Consider the following 20,673-nt stretch of genomic DNA (forward strand, 5'->3'; position numbering starts at 1 on the left):
CATATTTTTTATTGCTTGAAAGAAATATAGGAAAATTAATACTATTGTTTCCAAATACTCCAGTGATTTTTCCAAATGATTTATTTGCCTTGAGTTTTCAAAAACAGTTTATTTGAAAGTCACAAGTAAAAATTCTTTTAGAAAATTGAGTCTTTTCAACAACATGAGACTCTAGATACTAATATATGACTTTGTTCTTTTATGAGTACATTTTGTTAAAACACAAGAGATTTTGTAATTAAAAGTATTAAAAACCAGAGTCTGGTGTTGTGGAATACTGCATGAAGCTGCTGCCTGTGATGCTGGTATTCCATATGGAGATCAGTTCATGTCCTGGCTACTCTACTTCCAATCCAGCTCCCTGCTGATGGCCTGGGAAAAGCAGAGGAGGATGGCCCAGACTCGGGCCTCTGCTACCCTCGTGGCAGACCAGATGAAGCTCCTGGCTCCCAGCTTTGTCCTGGCCTAGCCTTGGCCTTTATAGCCATCTGGGGAGTGAACCAGTGGGTGGAAGATCTCTTTGTGTCCCTCCCCCTCTCTCTGTAACTCTGACTTTCAAATAATTAAAAAAAAAAATGTTAAAAACCAACATTTAGGAGTGGTACCTGCATCCCATATCAGAGTACCTGAGTTTGATACCTGGCTCCAGCTCTTCTTGGTTCCAGCTTCCTGCTAATGCAGTTTCCAGGAGGCAGTGATGTTGATTCAAGTAACTGGGTGCCTGCCATCCACATGGGAGACCTGGATTGAGTGCCTGGCTTCAGCTTTGGCCCAGCCCTGGCCATTGTGGGCATTTAGGAAACTCTCTTTTCTCTCTCACTCTGTGTGTCTCTACCTCTCCGCCTGAAAAAATAAATAATTGGATTTTTTAATATCAGCATTACATTTCATTCTTTCTAAGGCTACATCATTGACACTAGAAGGAGGACGATTAAAACGAACTCCACAGCTAATCCATGGAAGAGATTATGAAATGGTCCCAGAACCTGTATGGAGAGCACTTTATCATTGGTATGGAGCAAACCTGGCCCTACCTAGACCAGTAAGTATATCCAGTACTGCCTTACGTATGGAGCGGTTGGAAATGGAATCTTCTTATTACTTTTTCTATTTGAGCGTCACTGTCCACAAATTAATTCTTACTTATGATAGCATAGTACTCAAAAATCTTTTCAGATCTGTTGACTAATAATTTTAGGTTGTTTCACATTCGCTCATTGATTCATTCAACATTTATTGAGCATTATATCAGATGTCATTTCTTCACTGACATGGCAGTAGGTGGCTGACATGGAGATGAAAGAACAGTCACTAGCCTGAGAAAAGCCAGGGAATTATGAGTTGTCCACATGTAATATCATGCAGAACTTAGATTGGAGAGGAAGGAAGGCTCAGAGCCAGCGCCACAAACTTGAGTGATATTGCTATTCCCCTTTTTCACACAGGCAACCAGTTTGGGGATTGCTGTCTTCATGCGGCTTTTAGTGAGTTTTTGTAGTTTATCTTTGGGAAAGGGAGAGCATATAAAAGATCACAATGTGTGATGATAGGAATTCAAGACTAATGAATTTTGATCATTGCTATCCCTGGAATGCGTCATTTGGAGTCAAAAGCTTTAATATACTTGAAAGGATTTGCAGAATGTTACATGAAAATATTGATCAGTCACTTGCTCTGTTTGCATGATACATGGGCTCATCACACAAGATTTTACTTTTTACATTGTTGAAGCAGTAAACAAGAAATCTTACAGCAAGATCTCTCTTGTAATCCAGAGTCACTCTTCCTTTTATAATATTCAAATTAGAACTTCTTTATACCTAGAGAGTTTTTTTATATATAAATGAGGTATGGCAAGTTAGCTTACAAAAATAGTACAAATCTGCTATGTCGATTTTTTTAAATATTTATTTATTTACTTGAAAGAGTTACAGAGAGAGAGAATCCACTGGTTCACTCCCCAAAGGGCCACACAGACCGGCATAGGCCAGTTTGAAGCTAGGCGCTTTCTCTGGGTCACCAATATGTATGCAGGAGCCCAAGAACTTGGGCCATTTCCTGCTGCTTTTCTAGGCACAATAGCATGGGGCTAGATTGGAAGCAGAGCAGCTAAGACTTGAACCAGTGATGCTGCCATCACATACAGGAGCTTTTCCCTCCATGCCACAGCTCCAGCCTCTGCTGTGTTGATTTGAGTTATAAATAATTATGGTTATTAAAAATTATGTTTAGGAATCAGAAATTTAGGGTTTTTGTTGGTTCCTACACTGTTAGTATTTGACATCAGGACTCCTGGATATATAGGTTCTTGTTTTATTTATTAGGGGGGGTGGAACAGTTCTTGAGTCAATTAATGTCAGACTTTCCTGATTTTTTGTTGTTGTTGAGATTTATTTATTTGAAACGCAGAATTACAGAAAGAGAGGGAGACAAGAAGAGAATGTTCTTCCATCTGCTGGTCTTATTTCCCAAATGGTTGAAATGGCCACAGCCGTGCCAGGCCGAAGCCAGGAGTCCAGAACTCTGTCCAGATCACCCATGTGAATGGCAGGGGTCCACATACTTGGGCCATATTCCGCTGCTTTCCCGGGCACATTAGCAGGATGGTGGATTGGTAGTGGAGCAGCCAGGACTTAAGCCAGTGCTCATATGGGATGCCAGTGTCACAGGCAGCTTAACTCACATCATAACACCAGCTCCTGTTTTGTTTTGTTTTATCTTTATAAAGATTTATTTATTTGAAAGGCAGAGCTACAGACACAGAGAGAGAGAGAAAGAGATTTTCTGTCTGCTCACTGCTCACTCCTCAAATGGTCAGAACAGGAGCCAAGAACTCCATCCAAGTCTTCCACATGTGTCCCAAGTATTTGGGCCATCTTCCACTGCTTTCCCAGGAGCACTAAGCAGGGAACTGGATCAGAAGTGGAATCACTAGGACTCGAAGTGTTACTCATGTGTGATGCCGACATCATAGGCAGCAGCTTAACCCATTGCACCACAACACAATTCCAATTTTCTATCTGTTTTAATCTTCCATGTCTGTAAGGTAAATACTGTGTCATATTTCATGAATGATGGATCTTCAAAAGTTTATGGAAGAATTGAATTGAAAGATTATGTGGGAGCCAGATGTTTGTATCCTGCAAGACATTTATATACCACATTGGATGTGGATATGATGCTTACTTCTGGCCCTTAACTCCACCTTCCTGCTAATGCAGACCCTGGGAGACAGTGGTAATGGCTCAAGTAATAAGGTTCGTAACACATATAAGGAAGGCCTGGTTGGGTTTGGGCTCTCAAGTTCAACCTGGTCATCACAGGCATTTGGGGAAGAACCAACAGATGGGATCTCTCTGTCTCTCCTTCTCTGTATCTCTAATGCCTCTCAAATAAACAAATAATTTTTAAAAGTAGATACTGTGTGTGGCTGCCATTGTGACGACAGTGGGTTAAGCTGCTGCTTGTGATACCAACCCTTCATATTCAAGCCCCAAATACTCTGCTTCCAGTCTATCTTCCTGCTAACATGCACCCTGGAATGGTAGCAGAAGATGCCCCTTGTACTTGGGCCACTGCCACCTACATAGGAGATCCAGATGGAGTTCTGGGATCCTGGGGCTTTGGCCTGGCCCAGTCCAGTTGTTGTAATTTGGGAGTGAACCAGCATATGGAAGATCCCTCTGTCTCTCTGTCTATCCTCTTTCAGTCTCGTTTTCTTCCTCTGTTGCTCTGCCTTTCAAATAAGTAAGTAAATATTTAAAAATAGATACTGTGAATTTTCCTTAAGCTTTTTGAATTCCCTTCTTCAAAACATAAATTTCAGTGTTTTGGAGCCTGCTTGAATTCAGATTGCTGGTGTTCCCGTTTTTTCATTTATAAAATGGGAATAATTTGACCTACCTCATTAGAGTGTTTTTGAAATTAAAAAACACATATGGTTAGCATATTATCTTATTCATGGTAAGAGATCAGTAAATGTTGACTGTTATTAGTATTATCAACAACTATTAAGTGAATTCTTTCAGAGCCTCCTATGAGGTCATATTTTTTTATTTGGATGTGAGATAAATAGTAGTTGAAGCATAATTTTATTGAATTAATGCTTTACTTGCTGACTTAATAGTATTTTTCATCTATTTTCATCTTAGTCTGTCTTCATGTCTACATACAATAAATTTACCTGATTTTAGGAAAAATTGCTTTTAAAACATTTGAATCTGGTGTTTGTGATCAATGTATTTGCCATGACAAGATTAAAAATAAGTTCTATTACCTTCGCTCTTAGATAAATCCTACTGTTTTGCAGAGTAGCTTTATTTTTTTATTTTTTTTTAAGATTTATTTATTTTACTTAAAAGAGTTACACAGAGAGGGAAAGAGAGGCAGAGAAAAAGAGAGAGGTCTTCCATCCACTGGTTCACTCCCCAATTGACCGCAACGGCCGGAGCTGCGCCGACCCAAAGCCAGGAGGCAGGAACTTCCTCCAGGTCTCCCACATGGGTGCAGGGACCCAAGGACTTGGGCCATCTTCTACTGCTTTCCCAGGCCATAGCAGAGAGCTGGATTGGAAGTGGAGCAGCCAGGACTCGAACTGGCACCCATATGGGATGCTGGCACTGCAGGTGGTGGCCTTATCCGCTACGCCACAGCGCTGGCCCCACAGTAGTTTTATTTTATTTGTTCTTGGGACAAATGATCAATGATGTTAAGTTAAGCAGTATAGAACAAAAAAAGGTGAAAATCATGCCACATCTTCAACTTAAAGATAACTATAGTTAGTGTTTTGGTGTGCATCTCTCTATACCTTCCTGTATACTTACACATATATAGATATATGTGGATAATTTTATGAAATTGAATCACAACATACCTGATGTTTTACTATTTTTAAGATTTGTTTTTATTTATTTGAAAGGCAGAGTTAGAGACTGTGAGAGAGCTCATGAGCATGTGGTTCCATCCACTAGTTCACTCCCCACATGGCTGCAACAGCTAGGGCTGGGTCAGGCCAAAGCCAGGATTCTGGAACTCCATATAGATTTCCCATGTTGGTGGCAGGCATGTATTAGCAGGGATCTGGATCAGAGGTGGAACAGCCAGGACTCAAACTGGTGCTCATATGGGATGCCAGGGTCACAGGTGGCAGTTTAACCCACTGTCCCACAATGCTGGTATGATCTGTTTTTGTTTTTTGACAGGTAGAGTTATAGACAGTGAAAGAGAGACAGAGAGAAAGGTCTTCCTTCTGTTGATTCACTCCCCCAATGGCTGTCATGGCCAGCGCTGTGCCGATCCAAAGCCAGGAGCCAGGTGCTTCCTCCCAGTCTCCCATGCGGGTGCAGGGGCCCAAGGACTTGGGCCATCCTCCGCTGCCCTCCTGGGCCACAGCAGAGAGCTGGACTGGAAGAGGAGCAATCGGGACTAGTACCCGATGCCCCAACTGGGACCAGAACCCGGGGTGCTGGCGCCGCAGGCGGAGGACTAGCCAAGTGAGCCGCGGCGCCGGCCATGATCTGTTTTTAAAACGAACATGGACACATGGATTTTTATAGGTTAATACATTTAGATTTGTGCCATCATTTTTAATGATAGATATTTTATTTCCCTCTAGCTTTTATCTGTTTGGAGCAATTTTCTGGTGAACATTCTCTTTCCAAATCTCTATGATGATTAAGGAAAATTCCTGGGGTGGCATAACAGGTTCAGCTGCTGCCTGCAGCACCAGCCTCCCATATAGGCTCCAGTTCTTGTCCTGGCTGCTCTACTTCTAATTCAGCTCTCTGCTGATGCACCTGGGAAAGCAGCAGAAAATGGCCCAAGTGCTTGGGCCCCTGTATTCACATGGGAGATCCAAAAGAAGCTGTTGAGGCTATTTGGGGAATGAACCAGTGGGTGGAAGATATTTTTCCCCCTCTCTCTTTCTCTCTCTCTCTAATTCTACCTTTCAAATAAAAAATAAAAAAGTAAATAAACCTTTAAAAATAAAAAAAGAAAATTCCTGTAAGTGGAATTACTATATTAAAAGTCATACTCATATTTCATACATATTGTTCATTCTTTTCTGTAAAGATTATACCTGAATAGTTTTATATGATGGGATTATTTTGCATCTGTTGTTTGCTGGGAACTATTGAAATTTACAAGTTTATAGACAAAGATAATTAAAATGTAAATGAATGTGTATATATATATGTGTGTGTGTGTGTGTGTGTGAGAGAGAGAGAGAGAATTTGTTAAGCTCTTGCTCACAAAATCACTTGTTATCTTCAAAAGCAAGATAAGTATTATAGAAATTACTGAATTATCCATTGAGATTCTCCTGGTGATATGTTTTTATGTAGTCTTATAACTAAAGATACTAAATTATCAGTCTTTCTGAAAATCACACTTAAATTGCAGTCCTAAGAAATTGTAGATGGCTTTGCAGTCGTCACTGTGTCTTGCTGTTTGGGAAGGCACACAGGTTTTGTTTCTTCCAGTGGTCTTAGAGGAATGTCAGGAAAAGTTGCTTTTATGCTACTGAAGTAGGAGTTAAAATGTTCCCAAATAGAGTCTTTCAAATGTTATGTTATGATTTATCAGAATGCGTGCAATACTGTGATTTGTAATAGTGTTTTTATTTGATCCTTTATTGTCCATCTTGTAGTGTTAAAATACTGTTTTGGGGCTGCCGCTGTGGCATAGTGGATAGAGCCACCTGTAGTGTCAGCATGCCATATGGGCACCAGTTTGAGTCCTGGCTGTTCCACTTCCCATCCAGCTCTCTGCTGTGGTCTGGGAAAGCAGTACAAGATGACCCAAGTCCTTTGGCCCCTGTATCCTCATGGGAGATCCTTAAGAAGCTCCTGGCTCCTGGCTTTGGATCTGTCCAGCTGCTGCCATTGTGGCCATTTGGGGAGTGAACCAGCATGCATGCTCGCTTGCTCGCTCTCTCCCTTTCTCTCTCTCTCTCTCTCTCTCTGCCTCTCTAACTCTGCCTTCCAAATAAATAAATAAACCTTCAAAAAAAAATACTCTGTTTTGAGGGCAGGTGTTTGGCAGAGGAGTAGCCACTGCCTGCAGTGCCGGCATCCCATGTGGGTACCGGTTCAAGTCCTGGCTATTCCACTTTGGATCCGGCTCTCTGCTATGGCCTAGGAAAGCAGTAGAAGATGGCCCAAGTCCTTAGGCCCCTGCACCCATGTGGGAGACCTGGAGGAAGCTCCTGGCTCCTGGCTTCAGATCTGCGCTTCTCCAGCCATTGTGGCCATCTTGGGAGTGAACCAGCGGATGGAAGACCTCTCTCTGTCTCTGCCTACCTCTTTCTGTAATTTTGTCTCTCAAATAAATAAATGGATCTTTAAAAAAAAAAAAAACCCACATCTCATATCAGAGTGCCTGGGTTTGAGTCCCCACTCCTCCTCCAATCCAGTTTCCTGCTAATGTGTACTTTGGGAGGCAGGTGATGGCTCACATAGTTGGGTTCCAGCCATCTACTTCCGAGACCTGGACTGAGTTCCAGGTTTCTGGCTTTGACTTTGGCTTTAGCTCAGCCCCAGCTTTTGTGAGTGTTAGGGAGTACACCAGCAAGTGGAAGATCTCTCTGTTACACTCCCTTTCAAATAAATAATCAATATTTTTGAAAGCTGTTGTCTTATTAAATATAAACATAAAACTTAAAAAATTTTATCATAGTAGACATTTAGCCTAGTATTTAAGATGCCAGTTAAGGCACCTGTGTCCCATTTCAAAGTTTAATATCTAGCTCTAGCTCTAGCTCTAGCTCTGCCTCTGCCTCCTGACTCCAGCTTCCTACCATTTTGGACCTGGTGAAACAGTGGTGATGACTCAAATAGTTGGGTTCCTGTCACCCACATGGGAGACCCAGATTGAGTTCTGGGCTCATAACTTTGGCCTGGCTCAGCCCCAGCTATTGCAGACACTGGGGACGGAAACAGTGGATAGAAGATATTGCAGGCTGGCTCTGTCTTTCTGCCTTTCAAGCAATAATAATAACTAAATATTAAGACCTTTTTTAAAAAATATGCTTGGGCCGGCGTCGCAGCTCAATAGGCTAATCCTCTGGCTGCGGCGCCAGCACACTGGGTTCTAGTCCCGGTCGGGGCGCCGGATTCTGTCCCGGTTGCCCCTCTTCCAGGCCAGCTCTCTGCTGTGGCCTGGGAGTGCAGTGGAGGATGGCCCAAGTCATTGGGCCCTGCACCCGCATGGGAGACCAGGAGAAGCACCTGGCTCCTGGCTTCGGATCAGCGCAATGCGCCTGCCACAGCACACCGGCCACGGCGGCCATTGGAGGGTGAACCAACAGCAAAGGAAGACCTTTCTCTCTGTTTCTCTCTCTCTTACTGTCCACTCTGCCTGTCAAAAAAAAAAAAAAAACAACAACTTGGAACCAGCAAAAAAGCTTGGAACCAGCATTGTAACATAGTAGCTAAGAATTCCACCTGCAGTGCTAGCATCCCATATTGGTGCCACTTCAAGTCCCAGCTACTCCATTTCTGATCTGGTTTCCTGCTAATGTGCCTGAGAAAAAATAATGAAGATGGCCCATGTGGGAGACCTGGATGAAGCTCCTGGCTCCTGGATTTGGCCTGGGTCAGCTCTGGCTGTTGCAGCCATCTAGGGAATGAATCAGCAGATGGAAGATCTCTCTGTCTCTCCTCTTCTCTCTGCAACTTTGGCTTTCAAATAAAAAAATAAATCTTGGGAGGGGGTAATGAAAAATACTCTCTTGGTGTGGACGTTTAGCTTAGTGGTTAATATGCCATTTAAGATATCTACATCCCATATCAAGAGTATTTGAGTTTAATACCTGGCTCAGGTTCTTGCTAATGTGGATACTGGGAAACAGTGGTGATGGCTCAAGTAATTGGATTCCTGTGCTCACATGGTAGTTCCGAGTTGATTCCCACTATCGAGGGCATTTGAAGAGTGAATCAGTGAATGGAAAAGCACTCTCTATCTCTTTCTTTGTCGTTCTGCCTTTCAAATTAAAAAAAAAAAAAAAGTTACATTGCAGAAGACCTTGGTTACGAGGAAATAAAATCTAACCACCGAGCCGGTGCCACGGCTCAATAGGCTAATCCTCCACCTTGTCCCTGTCAGGGCGCCGAATTCTGTCCCGGTTGCCCTTCTTCCAGGCCAGCTCTCTGCTGTGGCCTGGGAGTGCAGTGGAGGATGGCCCAAGTGCTTGGGCCCTGCACCCCATGGGAGACCAGGAGAAGCACCTGGCTCCTGGCTTGGAATCAGCACCATGCGCCGGCCGCAGCGCGCCGGCTGCAGCGGCCATTGGAGGGTGAACCAACAGCAAAAGGAAGACCTTTCTCTCTGTCTGTCTCTCTCTCACTGTCCACTCTGCCTGTCGAAAAAAAAAAAAAAAATCTAACCCCCTGTAGGATCTGTTCTAAAGAGTTTAAGTATTGGGACTGTCACTGTGGCGCATTGGTTTAAAGCCATGGACTGCAGTGCCAGCATCCCGTTTGGGGATACTGCTCCACATCTGATCCAGCTCCCTGCTAACGCACCTGGGAAAGTGGCACAGTATGGCCCAAGTCCTTGGGCCCCTACACCCACATGGGAGATCTGGAAGATGCTCATAGCCTCAGTCTAGCCCAGCCCTGGCTGTTGTGGCCATTTGGGGAGTGAACCAACCTCTCTCTCTCTCTTTGTCTCTCCTTCTCTCTCTGTAACTCTGCCTTTCAAATAAATAAATACTTAAATAAAAATAGTTTAGATGTTTATGCTGCTATCCTTTTGCAATATAAAATTGCTAACATGCTACTTCTAAATAATATTTTGGTAAGCAGGTGATTTCCTGTGTCTGTGGACTGAAAAGCAGGTAATTTTGAGGGAGCAGCTTGAAAATCCTATTCCAACAATGTGTAACATCGGTTTATACTTCCAGTTTCGTTTTTAATCACAGAAAAAAAAAATACAGGAACAGACCCATTGTAGAAGTAGAACAGAGAATAAATTTTTATTTAAAAATAGTTTTATCCTCACTACTAATACCAAAAAAAATGTTGAAGGGCCAGTATCGTGGCATAATGGGTAAAGCCACCACCTGTGACACTAGCATCCTATAAGGGCTCCAGTTCAGGTCCCTGCTGCTCCACTTCCAATCCAGCTCTCTGCTAATAGCCTGGGAAAGCAATGGAAGATGACCCAAGTGCTGTCTCTCTCTCTCTCTAATTCAAATAAGTAAATCTTTTTTAAAAAATTAGAAAACTACAGAATAATATTTTTAAAAAAGAAAAGTTGAAGCAAATTTACAATTATATGTATTAAAGAAATGGGAATGTATCTAAGTAGTGTCCAATGATAAAGTTTTGTGAGCACAGAATAATTGTATATTATGGAAATAGTGTAGATGGCTAACCTTTGGGTGGTAGCATGGCTCTATAGTTGCAGACATGAACACCTCCACTTCCATGCTTTTTGACTTATTTAACGCCAACTCTGTGAATATGTCCTCAGAAAATCATTTATATACATGACATATAAAAGTGAAGAGGGTAAGATACGGTAAGATAATACTGAAGCTTTTTCCCCCTTAATTTTTATTGTTGCTTGCTTTTAAGTTTAAATATAGAAGATACACACAAAAAGTTCTATTCTTGGAACATAATTTTAGGAACAGGAACCTGAGAGTATTCAAGTCCATGTAACTTAAATATACTCATGAGTTTCAGTACTATGAAAAAATAGGTAATGACTGGTCAAGGATTTTAGTGGAGTGGTAAATCTCATTACATTATAATGGCAATCTTTGTTTCTTCTTTTAGAGTAATTACTTTTATATTGTAAAATAACAGGTGATCAAGAATAGCAAGACAGATATCCCAGAGCTGGAATTATTTCCTCGCTACCTTCTCTTCCTGAGACAGCAGCCTGCCACTCGGACACAGCAGTCTAACATCTGGGTGAATATGGGTATGATGAGCCTGAGAATGTTTCCTCAGCATTTACCGAGAGGTAACTTAAGAATGCAGCAAGAATACTATGAATTTACTTTAAAAAAATTTTTAAAGCCATAGTGAAACCAAGTTGCTCTAAGTCTGATGCCACTGTACTAATTCACAGTCCCACCTACTTTGATCCAAATCAGTAAATCACTTATAAGGCTTAGATCAACATCATGTGCAAAACCACACATGGGGGTAGAAGCAAACCCAGCAGCAAAATGATAAGAATTGTTTCCTTTTCTAGTTTGTAAACTTAGGAAAGTAATTAATTGGAGTGGATTTTATATGCTTTATATCTTTGAAGTAAGCCATTGTAAATTGTAGACCCAAACTGTAGTTTGCTAGCTTTAGACGGGTCTTTTCAGTTCCACTAAAATTTATTTTAAAAGTGATCCTATGGCATATAATGATTTGTATTTGTTTCTTTGAGTTTTGTTTGGCAAAAAATGTTATATTTCTTGTGCTAAATCTAAGGAGGCTTTTAAATAAATAGGTAATATAGAGTAAAGGATATGTTTTTGAAAATGAAATTGACACATTGACCCCAAAAAACATCAAATTTATAAGACATGCAAAGTTCCTATTTTAATGTATAGTATACAAAAAGTTTTATTTTGATTTCTCTGTAAGAGAAAATGTTATTGATGGATGAGCCTTGCTGTATGTTTTTGCCTTGCATATATTTGAAATTGTTCTTCAGCAGTAAAGAAATAGTGAGTTCATTCATTTACACTGTCTCAGACTGTGTGTTACTGTAGTTTGTGTAACTTAATAAACGGGAACTACTTCTGAGCCCAAACCAACCCTTTGTAAGTAATATGCTACCTTTAAATTTAAATAGAGTTAATTTTGTATTCCCCAAAGGTTATATTCTGATAATATATGAATATCCTTTTGCATATTGTTTAGTGAGAAATTATAACAACTTAGTGGCCTCTGCCTAACCAAAACTCGATCTTTGGGGAGAACATCAATGAACATTGAAATATAGAATTACTTTGAAAATTTTTGATATAATTTTCCAGTAAATAAAAGTATTAGCCTTGATTTCATGGGCACCCATAGCATATGTCTTTCTTGATTCTCTTTGAAAGATAACATGAAAGGCAAGATGTGTTGTTGCGCTTTTAGTAAGTATTCTTTGTAACTCCTGTGCCGATCTAGATTTTTGTTGCTTCTGTAAATTCAACTAGATTTGTTGGTGCCATTCAAAAGCACACAATTATTGGTAATAAATGGCTGCCTGTTTAATGAGCTTGCTGTAAAAACTATCTAGAACTCAAAAAGTTTCTTATTGTGGCTTAGGACAATAGAGATTGACTTGGACACTATACTTGCAAATGCTTCTGAATCCTAGAATGGGGTAGTTCTGATGCTCCAAATTTGTTCTTAATTTGAAATTTTATTCCTTACTAATTAACTGTGAAATCAATCATTAATCATTTTGAAGTTTATAAAAATATGCTTTCTTGCTGTAATCTTATGACTAATCCTCTGATGTGTAATTAGATAAATTTGCTCTTTTAGAGATTATCTTTTGCTTGCTCATAGTAAAAAAATTTGCTTTGCTGTGCATTTAAAAACTGATTATGGTTAAGTTTTGTTCTGTCATTACATAATATTCATCTTTCTCAGTTACTCAGTTTACCATAGCTGTTTATTAAGGTTCTGTTTTCCTTTTGAAGTAAACCTTGCCACAGTTACCATGACTTCATTGTGGCTTTTTCTAAAGACAAGGCTACAGAAGTCATTATTCCTTAGATAATTTTCAGCCAGGATTAGGTGAGTGAATTCTTCTTGGAAGCTTTAAAAAGCTGATGTTGCCAATATTTTTATCTGCTTATTTAGTAAATGAAAACTTATAAAAGCACATTTAATGGGAGGAAGAAGATAAGTCACCACTGACTGGCTGGAAAACTACCTGGAATGTATGTTTATATCCTAAAAACACTGTGTTACAAAAGTTCATCATTTTCATTGAGGCTGCTTAATAAAATACAGCCTTCTGTATATAGCCAAAGGTGACCATTTAAGGTACAGCTTTGTTGAGATTTTTCACTGAATAGTTAGTTTTCTGGGTTTTAACAAGTTTGTTTTTATTTTTGTTCTTAGCAAACTTTTTTTTGATTTTTATAATCTTTTTATCCCCTTCCTCTTTTTTAAAAAATGTTTATTTATTTGAGAGGCAGAGTTACAGACAGAGAGAGGGAAAGACAGAAAGAGATCCATCTGCTGGTTCACTCCCCAAATGGCTGCAACGGCCAGAACTGGGCCAATCCAAAGCCAGGAGCCAGGAGTTTCTTCCGGGTCTCTCACATGGGTGCAGGGATCCAAGCACTTGCGCCATCTTCCACTGTTTTCCCAGGCCAAAGCAGAGAGCTAGATTGGAAGAGAAGCAGCCGGGACACAAAGTGGCACCCATATGGGGTGCTGGCCCCCTCTTCCTCTTTTGAAGTATGAGTTACTCTGGATATATTCTTCCTTCACTCTTCTCCTTTTCCTCCCTGTATAGTTAGCCCTCTGTGTGCAGGTTAAGCATCCAGAGGATCAACCAACCTTGAATGGAAAATGTTTTATAAAAAACGATATCTGTACTGAACATGTAGAGTCCTCTTTCTTGTCATTGTTTGCTAAAGAATACAGAATAGAAGCTATTTATATAGTATTTACTTTGTGAAAGACACTATTACTGATCTGGAGATGATTTAAAGTATATGGGAGGATGAGTCTGAGTTAAATCAAGTACTACCCATTTTGTGTAAGGGATTGAGCATCTCTGGGTGCTGGTATTCTTGGAAGTAGGGGTCCTAGACCCGGGCTCCTGCAGTACTGAGGGATGACTCTATTGCCACTTTTCTGTTTCCACCTTTGGCCCTTCAGGAATTCTAGGTCATGTCTGCTGTGCTGTTATTAGCCTGACAGATTATGTGACTTCTTTCACCCTACTCCTTTGCAATAAGACTATCTGTTTACTTATTTATGTCACCATGGGAATTTTCTTGGCTTCATTTTGGAACTGTATTTGGCTGTGTAGAAGATATTAAGTCACATTTTCTTTTCTTGTATAATTGTACCAGTGTGCCAAATAATTGGGCCACTTAATGACTGACAGTGATGGGATTAGGAATTCTAAGGCTGTTTATTTTAAGAAAGTAGATCAGAAGAACCCAATTATCTATCTATGGCATTCAAAACTGGTCCCATTTTATTCCCCCGCAACTCTTTTTTTTTTTTTTTTTTTTTTTAAATACTTTTTTGTCCAGCCCCTGCCTCCCCCTCATTCTTACTCAGGGTTTTATTTCATTTGCTGTCGAGTGTAACCTAACTGAGGGCAGCCATTGACCATTGCCAGTCATTTGCCAGTGGGTCCCCACTCTCCTTGGGATCTAAATATTGCCAATCATTTAAGCTCTGGGCATTTGTTGCTCAGACTTTGGACTGACTTCAAGACTCTTCAGTCTCCTGTCTTCATTTTAAAAACTCAATGGTACTCTTCATTTATAAAATTAAACCTGTAATTCTCATTTCTTAACATTATTTCCCAAAATAGCATGGACTCCATTGCTGAGAAGGGTGCCTTTTTTACATCTGCCTTTTTCCTTATTGTGATTACTACAACCGTAGGAAATGTACCTTCTCCGAATGCACCTTTAAAGCGAGTATTAGCCTATACAGGCTGTTTTAGTCGAATGCAGACCATCAAGGAAATTCATGAATATTTGTCTCAAAGGCTGCGCATCAAAGAGGAAGACATGCGCCTGTGGCTATACAACAGTGAGGTAAGAGGTATCTCAGTGTCATGAAGAGTCTGATGGTTAAATCAAGTTTCATGAGTGTGGGTTTTTTTTCTCTGTAGTAATTATACTAAAAGCCATGTATGTCTAAGATCTCAGTGAAAATTTTAACTTTCAAATTCATGTATGCATACATGTAAATCATTGTCACCTGAGTTAAAGTAGTTTATATGGGTGCTAAAAAATTCATACAATACAGGAATATACAGTGGAACATTCTCCTTCCCATCCCCTAGCCTCTGTTACCTCTTCTCAGAGACAGTGCTGTTAATTGCTTAACATATATGCTATAGATAATACTCTGAAATTGGATCCTTAGTGCTAACCAATCTCTATCCCCTGTGTGTTCTTCCTTTGGTCACCACTGAGGGGCAGTATTGCATAGCGTTTAAGAGCATGGTTCACGGAATCACACTGCCAGGAATTAAATGCCTGGCTCTGCCACTGTTAAGTTGTATAACTAAGGGCAAATCACTTAATCCTTGCCCCTCAATTTTCTCATGAGTAAAATGGGAAAATAATAGTATCTCCTTAGAGTTGTTGTGAGCATTAAAAGAACTAATTTTGTACTTGGTTCTGCATTTTCAGTTCCTAAGTAAGCAATCAAATTCTGTTTAGAACGTTTACTGAATTTCAAACTGGATACTAAAGAATTTCTGCACTTTTCAGGAAATCTTTCTCAGTAAATTTTAGTTTTATGTGTGATGGATCTTTTCTTGGTCTCTGCCCCCAGTCGTGTGTAATTTTGTTTTAGGGACATAGAATGTTTATATACCACATGTTATCTTCCTTGTTTTGTAGCTCAGCACTGCTAGCCAACTATAATTTCCCAAATAATTGTGAAATGGGTTATGTAACTGCAAGGAAGTTTTTAATTATCATTCTTCTTTACTTCTATATTTGCTTCCAGTTTACTAACAAAATTAACAAAAAGATCTCTTCCTTATTAAATAGAATTACCTTACTCTTCTGGATGATGAAGATCATAGATTGGAATATTTGAAAATCCAGGATGAACAGCACCTGGTCATTGAGGGTACGTAATGAGAGCATGTATCAGCATTCCTGTTGGAATCTTAGTGGAAGTATTTAAAAAGGTACTAATAATTTTATAATCTTTTCCAGGGAAGCTATTATTTGATAATTATTCTCTTTGTGGTAAAGAAAACCAGCTGCGTTTTTATATAATCTTCCCATACTATGTAGATTGCTTTAAAAGAAAAATAACTTGTTTGTAGTCATTGGCTAACAAGAGGTGAGAAGGTTAAAAACAAGTGAATTCAGTTACAAATTACAATTTCTTGGGATTTTCAGACTGCTTCTTTGAGATTTAGTAAAGAAATCAGCTTTCTGAGATAGTTAGTAGCACACAGGTCTCATTAGTCGTCAGTGCTGGCTGCTCACCAACAGAGCTGCTTGTATATTCACACATAGGTTTAGACAGTGTTTCTTTTCTCTTCAAGATTCATGGAAGTACTGGTAACTGCCTTTGTGTTAAATTGAGTAGATTACTCTGACAGGGTTACAATTTAAGGAAGAATTATAATATTTCTAATGGTTTGAGATTTGGAAATTTGTGCCTAAGGCTTAATTACATTTATAGATGATAGGGTATAATTTTACTTTAAGTAGGTAATTGAAGTAATAGCTTATTCTAACCAATACAAAGAATAGAAATGGTTTCAGAGCCAATTACTTAAATCAACTTTTTTTTTTTTTTATTGAGTGTGTCTGATTCAGAAATTTTTAAGCAGAGGGAACTGAGTGGCTTTGAATTGTGCAGATAGAAAATTAACGCATTTCTATCTCTCTTTACAGTGCGCAACAAAGATATGAGTTGGCCAGAAGAAATGTCTTTTATAGCGAACAGTAGTAAAATAGATAGACACAAGGGTAAGTATCCAGTATATTATTGTTAAAGAGACAGTTTTAAATATATTCTTTCAGCTATTGAAATGCTAACAACTTTTTCTAATTCAAAAGTTACTAAGACCTTCTCTTGTTCTTTTTTCTTGAAGTAGCCTTTGTTGTTGATAAACCCAACATCAGAGTATTTTCTAAATTTCTTTTTTTTGATAGGTAGAGTTAGACAGTGAGAGAGAGACAGAAAGGTCTTCCTTCTGTTTGTTCACCCCCCCAAATGGCTGCTATTGCCGGCGCGCTGCACCGATCCAAAGCCAGGAGCCAGGTGCTTTTTCCCGGTCTCCCATGCAAATGCAGGGCCCAAGCACTTGGGCCATCCTCCACTGCACTCCCGGGCCACAGCAGAGAGCTGGACTGGAAGAGGAGCAACTGGGACAGAACCAGCGCCCCAACCGGGACTAGAACCCCGGGTGCTGGTACTGCAGGCAGAGGATTAGCCTAGTGAGCCATGCTCGGCCTATTTTCTAAATTTCTAACTCTGCAATTAAATAGTTTAAATTTCTTTGAAACATTCTAGGAAAATAATTGTTTGAATTCTTTTTTAAAAAATCCTAGAGATTGCCGGCGCCGCGGCTCACTAGGCTAATCCTCCGCCTAGCGGCGCCGGCACACCGGGTTCTAGTCCCGGTTGGGGCGCCGGATTCTGTCCCGGTTGCCCCTCTTCCAGGCCAGCTCTCTGCTGTGGCCAGGGAGTGCAGTGGAGGATGGCCCAAGTGCTTGGGCCCTGCACCCCATGGGAGACCAGGAGAAGTACCTGGCTCCTGCCATCGGATCAGCGCGGTGCACCGGCTGCAGTGCGCCAGCCACGGCGGCCATTGGAGGGTGAACCAACGGCAAAAGGAAGACCTTTCTCTCTGTCTCTCTCTCTCACTGTCCACTCTGCCTGTCAAAAAAAAAAAAAAAAAAAATCCTAGAAATTAGATAATTACTGCTTCTGAATTACAAATGAGCATGCATCATCGTTATTGCCAGAGATTCCATGCTAGACCTTCTCAACTTTAGCATTTGAAAGACCTGCTAAAAAAAAGATTAGCTCCCTTTAGCTGATTAAAAGAGTTATAAAACTCACTGCATTGAACCAAGATACTGTTTGTTGTTTAAATATTCCTACAGCTCAGCATTGATTCTCACATTTTTTGTTCCAGTTCCAACAGAAAAGGGAGCCACAGGTCTGAGTAACCTGGGAAATACATGCTTCATGAACTCTAGCATACAGTGCGTTAGTAACACACAGCCACTGACACAGTATTTTATCTCAGGGAGACATCTTTATGAACTCAACAGGTAATCACTTTTGAACTGTTGGCCCCTTAACCTTCTGTGACATTGGTATGAACCAGTGTCGCCTAAATCTCCTTTTTCTTTACTCTGAGCCAGGAAAGTCTTATAGCCCTATTTAGTATGAAATAAGGCCTAAGGGATACTTCCTTTATTTCAGAAAGAAAAGATAATTAATTTGATGTGAGATGCTGGACATCTCTCTGTCCAGAAGATTGTGATTTATGAGACTGTTTGGTAACAAATTTTCCTCTCAAACTTCTAGAACCAATCCCATCGGCATGAAGGGGCATATGGCTAAATGCTATGGTGATTTAGTACAGGAGCTCTGGAGTGGGACCCAGAAGAACGTTGCTCCATTAAAGCTTCGGGTAAGTAAGTTAAAATAACGTTAAAGTATTTAATTTCTAAACAGTTGTTGAAGGAATCATTTTTCTCTACATGCTTTTTCTGCTTAGCTTTTTAGTTTAGTTAAATAAATGTTTTGGGGTCCAGATGTCAAATACTTTGATATGTCAATATATATATACAAAACACTGCTGTATACAGAGGGTCTTCTAAAAGTTCATGGAAAAATGCATATTATGAAAAAACTGCATGGATTTCAAAAACTTTTTTAAAAAATATTTATTTACTTATTTATTTGAAAGGCAGAGTTTCAGAGAGGCAGAGGCAGAGATAGAGAGAAGTCTTCCATCCACTGGTTCACTCTTCAGTGGCCACATTGGCCAGATCTGTGCCGATTCAAAGCCAGGAACCAGGAACTTCCTATGGGTCTCCCCTGCAGGTGCAAGGGTCCAAGGACTTGGGCCATCTTCTGCTGCTTTCCCAGACCATAGCAGAGAGCTGAATCAGAAGTGGAGCAGCCGGGACTTGAACCGGGGCCCATATGGTATGCTGGCACTGCAGGCGGCAGCTTTACCTGCTATGCCACAGCGCCAGCCCCAAAAAACTTTTTAAGATTTTATTAATTTATTTGAGAGGCAGAGTTACAGAGAGGGATGGGGGAGAGACACAGAGAAAGATCTTCCATCCACTGGATCAATCCCAAAATGGCTGCAACCACCAGAGCTGGGGCTGATCTAAAGCCAGGAGCCAGGAGCTTTTTTCTGGTCTCCCATGCTGGTGCAGGAGCCCAAATACTTGGGTCATTTTCCACTGCTTTCCCAGGCCATAAGCAGAGAGCTCGATCAGAAGAGTAGTCAGGACACAAACTGGCTCCTCAAATACTTTCACTAAAATGAACTTGTCTTTTTATTCCATTTTCCATGAACTTTTTGAAGTGCTCTTAATATGTAGTATGTCAAAAAGACCAAAGGCATAGTTTAAATTTGGAATGTTGTTCATTTTACTAATGTATCAAATGTCTTCGTTATATAAAGAGTAAACTTTATTTGGGAATCCTTCACTGTTAGTGATAACTAACTGCACAGTTCATTCCAGATATACCCAGCATTTACAGCAGCATCTGAAGAAAATAAAAAAGTAACAGGAGGAAAGAATGTACTTAATGGCTGCAAGTTTTAAATTAATGGCATATATGAAGTAGATTTTAGTGAAGTTGTGAAGTTAGGAGTATTATCTGTTTTAAAACAAGGTGAAAGTTTTTTAGGTTAAAAATTAATAATCATAAAAGCTAAAAATTTGATGACTTACCACCCATTTAGTTCTCTTATTAGTCCTAGACTGTATTTCAACGTTACTATCTCTGTTTTGTGGCTGAAAAAACTAAGACTCAAAGTGCTTAGATGGCTTAGTCCTTAGTGCTTAGTCCTCATGGTCCTCATAGTCACTGCTCTGACTCTCGAAATAAAAGTTAGCCTATGACAAAACCAGAAAAGGAAACTGAGTAAGGAAACATTATGTAGAACAGGAAGTCTCTCAGTGTGAACAAATGCTATTTTATTATTTCTGTCTTAACATCTGTGTGCTTGAAGAACTGTTTGCTTATATGATGCTGACACGTCAAAATTAGCCAGTGTTTTTCTTTTTGATTATTTGAGATAAAAATTAAAAAGATTTTGTGATTATCCAAAACACTTGCTGAAATAGAGACAGACTACTAAGTTACTTACTTGATTATGCACTCTCTGATTCATTTATAAGGCATGTGCATCACAAATTTTATGGGGTAGGAAATAACAGCCATGACTTCTCTTATGTTTATAGTGGACAATAGCGAAGTATGCTCCCAGGTTTAATGGGTTCCAACAACAAGACTCCCAAGAACTTTTGGCTTTTCTTTTGGATGGTCTTCATGAAGATCTGAACCGAGTCCATGAGAAGCCATATGTAGAACTGAAGGACAGTGATGGCCGGCCAGATTGGGAAGTAGCTGCAGAGGTTTGTCAGTTTTGTTGTTGTTGTTGTTTATTAAAGACATTTTATTTATTTGAAAGGCAGAGTTACAGAGAGAGAAGGAGAGACAGACAGAGTGGTCTTCCACCCACTGGTTCACTCTCCAGATGGTCGCAATGGCCTGGGGCTGGGCCAGGCAGAAGTCAGGAGCCAGGAGCTTCTTCCAGGTCTCCCATATAGGTTCCAGGGGCCGAGGCACTTGAGCCATCCTCCGTGCTATTCCCAGGTCATTAACAGGAAGCTGGACCGGAAGTGAAGCAGCTGGGACACAAAGCAGTACCCATATGGAACGCCAGCATTATAGGTGGCAGCTTTACCCATTGTACCACAATGCTGGCCCTGGTTTGTCAGTGTAA

General features: G+C 40.2%; 1 protein-coding gene across 11 annotated transcripts in view; it reads left to right on the top strand.

Annotated features, from left to right (window-relative positions):
* The window catches only part of USP32 (ubiquitin specific peptidase 32), a 213,024-nt gene that overhangs the window by 156,032 nt on the left and 36,319 nt on the right, over nucleotides 1-20,673 (top strand). For 7 of the 11 annotated variants that reach the window (XM_089317328.1, XM_070061012.2, XM_089317330.1 and 4 more), the window contains 8 exons: nucleotides 902-1,042; nucleotides 10,815-10,932; nucleotides 14,589-14,743; nucleotides 15,713-15,794; nucleotides 16,577-16,651; nucleotides 17,827-17,965; nucleotides 18,225-18,330; nucleotides 20,129-20,302. In XM_089317328.1, the coding sequence (XP_089173454.1) occupies nucleotides 902-1,042; nucleotides 10,815-10,932; nucleotides 14,589-14,743; nucleotides 15,713-15,794; nucleotides 16,577-16,651; nucleotides 17,827-17,965; nucleotides 18,225-18,330; nucleotides 20,129-20,302 (990 nt within the window). Of the gene's footprint in view, nucleotides 1-901; nucleotides 1,043-10,814; nucleotides 10,975-12,058; nucleotides 12,095-14,514; nucleotides 14,744-15,712; nucleotides 15,795-16,576; nucleotides 16,652-17,826; nucleotides 17,966-18,224; nucleotides 18,331-20,128; nucleotides 20,303-20,673 lie in introns of all 11 variants that reach the window. The other 4 variants (XM_089317329.1, XM_089317331.1, XM_089317327.1 and 1 more) reach the window with 3 other exon arrangements.

Source organism: Oryctolagus cuniculus, chromosome 17, assembly GCF_051225735.1.
Source record: "Oryctolagus cuniculus isolate XC-2025 breed Fujian yellow rabbit chromosome 17, ASM5122573v1, whole genome shotgun sequence".
NCBI lineage: Eukaryota > Metazoa > Chordata > Mammalia > Lagomorpha > Leporidae > Oryctolagus > Oryctolagus cuniculus.